A 10,618-nucleotide genomic window follows, 5' to 3' on the forward strand; every position below is an offset into this window, starting at 1 on the left:
CTCAATCTGTAATTAAGGAAATAACACTGTGTTTCCATGTATCAGAAATGCAAAGTCTGTATACCAAAATGAAGTCTGTCATTTAACAGTAAAAACTTTAGCCAGCAATCCACAATGAAGTTTATAAACAAGAAAAGCCTAAGACAAAGCAAGAGAAGAAGCGGAGGCTGCTGGCCCGGGCTGCAAAGAAAGCCAATGACAAAGGGGACGTCCCCACCAAGAGGTCATTTGTCCTTCAGGCAGAGGTCAACATTGTCACCACCTTGGTAGAGAACAAGAAGTCTCAGTTGGTGGCTGAACTGCATGATGTGGATCCCACTGAGCTGGTGGTCTTTCTGCCTGCCCTGTGTTGTATAATGGGGGAGTCCCTTACTGCATTGTCAAGGGGAAGGCAAGACTGGGGCGTCGAGTCCACAGAAAGACCTACACCACTCTTGTCTTAACACAGGTTAACTCTGTAGACTAAGGAGCTTTGGTTAAGCTAGTGGAAGCCATAAGGACCAATTATAATGTCAGCTATGATAAGATCCGCCCTCACTGAGGAGGTAAAGTACTGGGTTCAAAATCTGTGGCTGCATCACCAAGCTGGAGAAGGCAAAGGCTAAAGAACTTGCCACTAAGCTGGGATAAATGTACACTGCCGAGTGTTCTGTACATAAAAATAATAAAAATGATCCTTCAAAAACCAAAGAAACAAGAAAAGCCTTACTAAGCCAGTATCCAAGGGAGATCAGAAACTCAGAGTTAAGTACGATGTTTACTACCATTATTCCCTTGGAGTCATTTGTTGATTCTAGAAAAGGAAGCTGAAAGGCTAACTTGAATCAGGCTAGGAGGTCAGGCATTGGGAATTTAAATCTATCAAGAATTCAGGGAGTTGGGAGACAGGTGAGCACACATTGTATTAAACCCTTAATATAGGGTAAATCATGAAGAGCTGTACCCTGGGTGTAATAATGAACAAGAAATAGACAAGACCCCCCGACTACTGGCAGATCACTTTCACATTCTCTCAATTTTAAATCTAGAATAACATGATTCCACATTGCTAGTTCACTCAGACTCATGGTAAAAGTACATATAAATTCACTCTGGAGAAAAGACAACATTTCTTGACCTTAAATTATTCCTACAGTTCTTCAAGTAAAATATCAAGCACAATATATAAAAATAACAAGTTACATGAGGGAAAGCAGCATATATGAAACCCTAAGGACTTCCATATATTAAAGTTATTAAAACCGAAATTTTAAAATGACTGTGATTCTAACATTCAGAAAGCAAAAGATAACATCAAAAGTTTTAGAAGTTATTAGCCGGGCTCAGTGGCTCAGCCTGTAATCCCACGCCTTGGGAGGCTGAGGTGAGTGGATTGCCTGAGCCTGCGGGTTTGAGACCCACCTGGGCAACTTGGCGAGACCTCATCTCTACAATAAATCAAAAAATTAGCTGGGCATGGTAGCGCGCACCTGTAGTTCCAGCTACTTGGAAGGCTGAGGCGGAAGGATCGCCGGAGCCCAGCAGGTCGAGGTTGCGGTGGCCAGGAGAGGCCACTGCACTCTAGTCTGGGTGACAGAGTGAGACTCCAACTCAAAAAAAAAAAAAAAAAAAAATTGTTTTAGAAGTTAAATAAAAGCCTACAAAAAATAGTTAAATAAAAAGTCTAAAACTAAAATATGCAATAGACAAAATTAAGAACTCAAGAGATGGGCTTAAAAATAGAGTAAGAAGAGCTAAGGAGAAAATCAATAACCTAGAAGACCATAGAAACAGTCCAGAATGAACCAGAGACTCAATAGGTGAAAACTACAGAAAACAGAAAACAATGACACAGCAGGAAGGTATATCATGGGCATAACTGGATCCTAGGGGAGATAACATTATAAAACTGACAAAAACAGAAAAGCACGCGTCAATAAAGCCCTATAAGTAGAAGATCTTTTTTAAAAAAAATTTTACTCAAAACATATCATGATAAACTACTGAAAATGTAGACTGGTATCTGCTTTCTCAATAGAATCAATGAAAAATTTAAGAAAAGGAAATAATAACTTCAGAGTGCTAAATAAAACTTCAACCAAGAATTCCACACTCAATGAACGTTTCCTAAAGAATGAAGATAGGGTAAAAACAATATTTTTACAAAGCAAAAATGAATGTCTCTTACTAACAGATTCACACTAAAAGAACTTCTAAAAAGTGTTCTTCAGAAAGGAAGAAATGATCCCAAATGGAAGGTGAAAGATGCAGGAAGAAAGGAAGCACAATAAAATGCTAAAAATGTGAGTAAATTCAACTACTCGGAAGGCTGAGGCGGAAGGATTGCCGGAGCCCTGCAGGTCGAGGCTGTGGTGGCCAGGAGCGTGCCACTGCACACCAGTCTGGATGACAGAGTGAGACTCTAACTCAAAAACAAAACAAAACAAAAAAAAACCTGAGTAAACTTAAATAATAAATATTGCCTGCACAAAATAAGAATAGTAAGCTAATATGGGTTTTTTAAAAATAGAAAATAAATGAGAGCAATGATACCTAAATTGAGAGTTGAGTAAATGTTGTTCAAGTAGGCGTCCCCAATCCCCTCCCACACCCCGTCCCCCCACAGCAGGAGGTGAGCAGCAGCTGCAGCATACGACTTTCATAAGAGCGTGAACCGTTTTATGAACTGTGAGTGCGAGGGATCTAGGTTGCACGCTCCTTATGAAACTCTAATGCCTGATGGTCCCCCCCATGGAAAAATTGTCTTCCATGAAACTGGTCACTGATGCCAAAAAGGTTGGAGACAACTGCTCTAGAGTTTCCACTGTCTGGAAAGAGAAACATTGTTGTGTGTTTAAAATGTCTTAGGGTAACCACTAAAAAATTAGAAAAGTACTCAATTTTTAAGCCCATGAAGGAGAAAAAAAGTAATTAAAAAATCCAGTAAACCAAAAGATGGTCAGAAAAGAGAGAAAGAAACCAGCAAAATAAAAAAGGACTTAGTAAGATGAAGAATTTGAAACCAATATACTATATTAATTACATCAAATATGAATGCATTGGGCTAAGCAATCTAGCCCAATCTAAGTGAAATAGAAAGATCGACAAACTGGATTTTAAAATCTTAGAGATCCTTGCTATGGTTTCAATGTGTGTCCCCTCCAAAATTCAATCTGGAACTTAATCCCCACTGTTCTGGTATTAACAGTAGGGGGGGGAATCTTCAAAGAAGTGGTTAAGTCACCCTCATAAACGGACTAATGCCTTCATAAAAGTGCCTGCAGACAGAGTTCACCCTTCTTGTCCTTCCCTGTCCCCTTCTACCACATGAGGACACAGTAATCTTTCCCTCTGGAGGATGCAGAAACAAGGTGCAACCTTGGAAGGAGAGCAGCCCTTGCTAGACAGCAATGCTCGTGCCTTGATCTTGGACTCCCCAGTCTCCAGAACTATATATCAAGTAAATTTCTGTTCTTTATAAATTACCCAGTATGTAGTCTTTTGTTATAGCAGCATAAACTAACTAAGACAATGCTGTCCGAGGATACAGAAAAAGTAATGAAGACAAAAAGATCATATAAATCAAAGCTGGTGTAGCTATACAAATTTCAGGTAAAGCAGACTTTTAAGTCAAAAGGCATTCCCAGGGGCTAGGCATGGTGACTCACGTCTGTAATTCCAGCACTTTGGGAGGATTACTTGAGCCCAAGAGTTCCAAGACCTGCTTAGGCAACACAGCAAGACTGCATCTCCACAAAAAAAATCAAAAAATTAGCCAGGCATGGTGGTGCACAACCACAGTCTCAGCTACTGGGGAAGGTGAGGCAAAAGGATTGATGACCCCAGGAGTTTAAGACCTGCCTAGGCAACATAGCAAGACCTTGTCTCTACAAAAAAAATAAAAATAAAAATAAAAAAAATCAGCTAGGCATGGTGGTATGTGCCTATTATCCCAGCTATTCAGGAGGCTAAGGTGGAAGAACCTGAGCCCAATAGCTGAGGATGTGGTGAGCCATAATCATGCCACTGCACTCCAACATGGGTAATATAATGAGACCCTCAACTACCAAAAAAAAAGAAAAGAAAAGAAAAGAAAAGAAAATAACCCTCGATTTTGTGAATTAAGAAGTACAAAAAATAATAAATCATAGGTAAAAGTGAATATATAAATGGAAACTGGAAAACATCAACACATCACAACTTGTGGAATCTGGCTATAGCCATGCTAAAGAAAGACTTATAGCTTTAAAAACAAAGATTAGAGGGAGAAAGACCAAAAATAAAAACTAAAAAAACCCAAACGTCATTCTATAGGACAATAATAAGAAAGTAAACCCCCCCAAAAGTAAAGATTTTAGTAATAAAGGACAAAAAGTAATGACAAAGAAGAATGCTTACTAGTTCTTAGCTGTTATTAAAAAAAAAAAAGGAAAACATTTTATTCACACTAAGAAGCTATACTATTTGTTTATCTTTTCATTACATGTTAAATTAATAGGGCTTTTTGTAGGCTAGCTTTAACAACATCCAGTATGTAATATCATCACTCTGAAACCTTAAACAGTTGTCTTATAAACAACTTTCTGAAGAAACATTTATGAAGAAACATCATATAATAAGATTCACACAAGGATTTAGAAACCATGGCAATGGAGAAAGCAAGTCTAGTCCCTATCCCCAGAATGTACATGACATTCATAATAAAGACTTCATTTAAATATATCCCATATGTCTTTAATAACAACTGGATTTATCAATGTGTGCTCATGAGTCATTCACCTTTTTCTCTCTCCTCATCACTGGCCATAGCTTCCCAATCATCCAATCCAGCATCCTCAGTTTCTTCTTCTTCTTCTGTAAATAAAAGTATTCATTAAAGACACAAAAAGCATTTAGAAATATGAGACTGCTTTTAGTAAAAATGCACAGACATATGCTCTGACATAAAAATGAAATGTTTTAGTTATATGAAAAATTTATATGCAACTTTGTTGTCTTTGGAACTATCTTTTCAACATAACTAGAATTTTATAATAAATGCTTTCATTTCCTACTACTTTCAATATACCATGTTAAACTTAACCCAGATTTTATACTCAAGGTAATTAAAAGATTAGATATTGAGACATAAATATTTCTTTAGATCCTGAAAAGGGTCTGTGAATGTACTCAGTTCTTGAGGACAAATGAAATTACACATATTTTATTTCTGATCATTCAAAACATACTTTATACATAGAATTTATTATTTTGCTGTAACCTTTCAAGATATAGCCAAATACTATTTAAATTCCAAAGCTACCACCATCACAGAATAGAGCAGAATGCTGTGCTTATAACCCACAAAGAACCAGAAAGCTAAAATTTTGAACATTAAAGACTTAATGCTCTCCTTAACAATAATGCCTCTCTTTAGTGAAATCCAACCAGGCAAAACTACTCTTAAAACATGAGGGTGGAACATTTGGTAGCTGCAGCCCTGTAATAATTATGATTTACCACCTAGTCTAGATAAGTAATTTTTTTTTTTTTTTTGAGTTAAGAGTCTCACTCTGTCACCCAGACTGGAGTGCAGAGGCCGCTCCCGCGCGGCCTCGACCTCCTGGGCTCCAGCAATCCTTCCACCTCAGCCTTCTAAGTAGCTGGAACTACAGGCACGCACTACCATGCCCGGCTAATTTTTTATTTATTGTAGAGATGAGGTCTTGCCAAGTTGCCCAAGCGGGTCTCGAACCCGCAGGCTCAGACAATCCACTCACCTCAGCCTCCCAAAGGCGTGGGATTACAGGCTGAGCCACCGAGCCCGTAGATTAGTAATTTTAAGGAGGAGACTCAGAAACAGGAACCCAAAACGTCCACCTAAAGCAGCAATTCTTTGTTGCTACAAATAGGATCTAAAATAATGGACTGCTATTAAGCATAACAACCTGAATTTCTCTGACTTCATCATATCAATGTTAAACTGAGGTCTATCTATCCAGGTGAACTTATCCTATCCACTTAGTAAGAGGGAAGGAAAGGAATTATCACTAATATCATCCACTAGTGTGAGTCAGTCATGATGTTCTTTAAGGCTGTTCCCACTCCTGATACTATCTTTAAACACTGGGGATTCCCTTGAATACCAAAACATACACTGAGGCAGCCTCTGGCTCTCCTATCAATATCTAGTCTCATAAATGAGAATAATGTTTTAAAAAAAACCCAAGATTTTCTCCAACTGCCTCAACACACACACACACACACACACACACACACACAATGAATAAGGCGAATCTTCTTACTGAATAGAAGCTGGCCTCTAAGAAGATTTTAAAATGCCAATTTTTATATAGTTCATAAAAGGTTCTAATTTCTCTTTTTTTTTCAGTCGGAGTCTCACTCTGTTGCCTACGTTGGAATGCAGTGGCATGCTCACAGCTACCCCAGCATCAACCTGCTGGGATCAGACCATCCTTCCAAGTAGCTGGAACTACAGGGTGCGCACTACCACACCGGCTAATTTTTTGATATATTGTAGAAAAAAGGTCTCACCAAGTTGCCCAGACTGGTCTTGAACCCCTGGGCTCAGGCAATCCTCTCTCCTCGGCCTCCCAGATTGCTAGGATTACAGGCTTGAGCCACCATGCCTGGCCTAAAAATGGTCTAATTTCAAATGTTTTCAATTGTCTCCAAAGCATTAAAGAACATCAGGCCTTTTTTGAAATTTCTGACCTAAATAAAAACACCAGAGAAAATCCAAAATTTTCTCTCCTTTCTACAAAACATTTTATTTACACTACTGAAAAGAACAAAACTGATTCAAGTCTCACTTAGATACTTTTTCAAAGTAGAAATGAAAAGTGGTAGTTTAGCGAAAAGAAAGAACTACGAAGAATGCCATTTAGCCAAATATTTATTTGGTTCCCCAAAAACTATTTAATGATAATGGAGACAACTTATAAACACATCAGTGCTTCCTAATAGGAATTAATTAACCAAACATTTGACTAATGCTACTTGCCTGGTTCAACAGGTGGTGGTGTCTCTTCTTTTTCTTGTACTCCTTGCTCTGTAACTTCTACAGCAGCACTTAATTCCATTGGTTCAGTCACTGGAAAAAAAGACAGAAGCCAAGTTAATGATTTTTTTAAGTGTAAAATTTCTGCTAAGATATGCTGTTAAGTACTGAATAAAAATAAACAGTGTAAACCTATTTTTCCAGCAAATTTAGAAAACATAAACATCAGTCATATGTTTTACAGAAAACTACTCTTTCAGCTCAAGGAATAGAAAATAAAATTACAGAAGGCTGGAAGGAAACCAAGTAAAAAATAAGAATGATAGTTTTCCTTTTCAAAGTTAACAACAATTACAGTATTCATAGGGTAGAGCCCAGATTTTCAAAGTACTTTTTCCATTAGTTTGCCATTTGAATCAGGTGAGAATGATGACAATATGAAATAAAAATAGTTTCAACATGTATTTCTGATTTACTTCATTTTTACAGACACTCTGTTTTGAAGGTTGTGGGGAAAAAGCACACAAAATAGTTTCTAAATCAGAGGTTATTTTATATACAAACCTTCTTTATTTTCTGCCTGCTGTGGTGTTTTTTTCTTCTTTTTATCTTCATAAATTGGCCTTTTCTTTGGCAAAGAATCTTTAGATGGCACTTCAACACCTAAGGGATAAAAAAATGGAAAACTTCATGTTTATACTACTTGCATATCACCTGAGAAGTACCATTTAAAAAGATTACATTTCATTTACCAGAGACACATACCCTAAAGTAAGAAAGGACATTCATGGAAAAACCTGTATCTTTTTTCAAAAAGGCATTTTAAAATTTACATACAACTAAATTCCAGGTTGTTTAATGTACAGTAAGTTTTGACAAATGCATAGATTTATGCAACCACCATCACAATGAAGGTACAGAACAGCTCATCACTGTGTAGTCAAAGCCTCCTCACATCCTTAGACTCAGAACTACTGATCTGCTCTCCAGCCTGAAAGCTTGCCCTTTCCAAAATATTATATAAATGGAATCTTACAGTCTGGTTTCTATCATCAAAATGGATTTGAGTGTCATCCACTTTGCTGTGTCAGTACTTCATTTCTTTTTATTGATGAAAAGCATTCCATTGTACGGATGTGCCACAGTTTATTTAGCCATTTAACAGTGGAAGGACATTTCAGTTGTTTCTAGTTTTTGACAACTCTGAATAAAGAAGGTATGTACATTTTCAACCAGATTTTTTTATGAACATTTCTTTTGGACAAATATATTTGGAGTGCAAATGATGAGACATAAAGTAAATGTGACTGTAATTTTTATAAGAAACTGCTGACTGTTTTCCAAAGTTGCTTTATTATATTGCATTCCCACCAGTAATGTATGAGAGCTCCAACTGTCCTGCATCCTTGCCAGTATGCAGTAAAGACGAGTTTCTTTTCTTTTTTCAGATTTATATATTCTAAAAGATGTGTAGTGCTATCTCATTGTGGTCTTAATGTGAATTTCCCTAATGACTAATGATGTTGAACATTTTTTTCAGATGCTTACAATTTCTTAGGGAAGCTGTCCACTTAAATTTTTTGTCCATTTTTCGAGTTGGGGTCTCACTCTGTCATCCAGGTTGGAGTGGGGAAGCAAAATAATGGCTCACCACAGCCTCAACTTACTGGGTTCAGGCAATCCTTTCACCTTGGCCTCCTGAGTAGCTGGGACAAGCATGCACCACCACACCTGGTCTCTCTATGCTGCCCAGGTTGTTCTCAAACTCCTGAGCTCAAACAATCCTCCCACCTTGGCCTCTCAAAGTGTTGGGATTACAGGCATAAGCTACTGTCCAGTCATTTATCCATTTTTAGATGAACTTATTGGTTTTCTGATTGTTGAATTTGAGAGGCAATCAATATTTTGGACATTAACCCTTTGTCACATATGTGATTTGGAAGTACTGTCTGAATTCTCTTGATGGTGCCCCTTGCAGAGAAAAAGTTTCAAACTGAACTTTCTCGAAATTTATCATTTTTTTCCTTTTATGAATTATACTTTTTGAATCCTATCTAAGCACTCTTTATCAAATACAAGGTCAAAGATTTTCCCCATGTGTTCTTTTAAAAGTGTTATAGTTTATATTTTATATTTAAATCTAAGACCCACTTTGAGTCCATTTTTGTATAATGAATGGGAATTAAGACTAGGGCTTTGGGGTTTCTTTGGCATACAGATGACCAATTGTTCCAGTACCAGTGGTTACAAAGACTATATTTTATCCATTGAATTATTTTTCACCTATATACTGAGCATATTTAGAATTTTGCCAGTATCATTCTATATGGATTCCTACAGATTTACAATAAGTCTTGAAATCCTATTTCAAAAATATTTTGGCTATTTTAACTCCTTGGTCTTTTCATTTACATTTTAGAAATAACTTACAGATAAACACAAAATATCATGTTGTGATTATGACTGGGATTGCACTGGATCTATAGATCAGTTTGGGAGAATCTTAACAACAATGCTGAGTCTTAAACATTCCATAAACACAGTATCTCTCCATTTATACAGGCTGTCTTTTTGTCATTACTGTTTTATAGTTCTTAGCATGTAGATCTCACAAATATTAGATTTATAACTACTTCAATTTCTTTTTCTTTCTGAGAGATTGCTACTATAAATGCTGCTGCTTTAAAAATTTTTATTTTCAGCTGTTAATTGTTAGCATACAGAAATAGAGTTGATATAGTATATTTACCTTTTATCTACAACTTTCTTTCTTTTTTTTTTTTTTTTGAGTTGGAGTCTCACTCTGTCACCCAGACTGGAGTGCAGTGGCTGCTCCCGGCCACCGCAGCCTCGACCTGCTGGGCTCCGGCGATCCTTCCGCCTTAGCCTTCTGAGTAGCCAGAATTACAGGCACACGCTACCATGCCCGGCTGATTTTTTTATTTATTGTAGAGATGAGGTCTCGCCAAGTTGCCCAGGCAGGTCTTGAACCTGCAGGCTCAGGCAATCCACTCACCTCAGCCTCCCAAAGCATGGGATTACAGGCTGAGCCACCGAACCTGGCTTATCCACAACTTTCTTATCTCACTTATTTGTTCTAGGGTTTTTGAGTGGGGGAGATTCCATAGAATTTTCTTTTTCTTTTTTTTCTTTTTTTTTTTGAGTTGGAGTCTCACTCTGTCACCCAGGCTGGAGGTTAGTGGCATGCTCCCAGCTACCGCAGTCTCAACCTGCTGGGCTCTGGCAATCCTTCCGCCTCAGCCTTCTGAGTAGTTAGAACTACAGGTGCGTGCTACCATGCCCGGCTAATTTTTTGATTTATTGTAGAGATGAGTGATAATGCCTTTACCACTTGCTGGAGAGATCGTCTCAAGATCTCTTGGATGACACTAGGGCCGGATCTGGAATTATAATTGTTGTGTTGGCACCAGATGAATATAAGAGTACTTTGAAAGACATTTTCTGTCCCTGAGGTAAGCACTGAGCTTAATGCTGGTTACAGCCAGACTTGCTGGATAATTTACTAATGCAATTTATTTCTTGCCGACATTCCCTCTTGGACTTTTGTACTGGTCTCATTGCCTTTTCCTGAACTTTGCCCTAGTCCTGCATTAGAATACGCTTTCCCAGTGTAGTAAA

At 37.7% G+C, this 10,618-nt stretch overlaps 1 protein-coding gene across 3 annotated transcripts in view; it reads right to left on the minus strand.

Moving 5' to 3' along the window:
• The window catches only part of EIF5B (eukaryotic translation initiation factor 5B), a 59,126-nt gene that overhangs the window by 31,962 nt on the left and 16,546 nt on the right, over positions 1-10,618 (minus strand). For all 3 annotated transcript variants that reach the window (XM_008061213.1, XM_008061212.1, XM_021714016.1), the window contains exons 7-9: positions 7,544-7,642; positions 6,983-7,072; positions 4,759-4,833 (exon numbers count right to left, since the gene is read on the minus strand). In XM_008061213.1, the coding sequence (XP_008059404.1) occupies positions 4,759-4,833; positions 6,983-7,072; positions 7,544-7,642 (264 nt within the window). The remainder of the gene's footprint in view (positions 1-4,758; positions 4,834-6,982; positions 7,073-7,543; positions 7,643-10,618) is intronic.

Source organism: Carlito syrichta, unplaced genomic scaffold (genome assembly GCF_000164805.1).
Source record: "Carlito syrichta isolate Samal-C Ts95f unplaced genomic scaffold, Tarsius_syrichta-2.0.1 Scaffold305149, whole genome shotgun sequence".
NCBI lineage: Eukaryota > Metazoa > Chordata > Mammalia > Primates > Tarsiidae > Carlito > Carlito syrichta.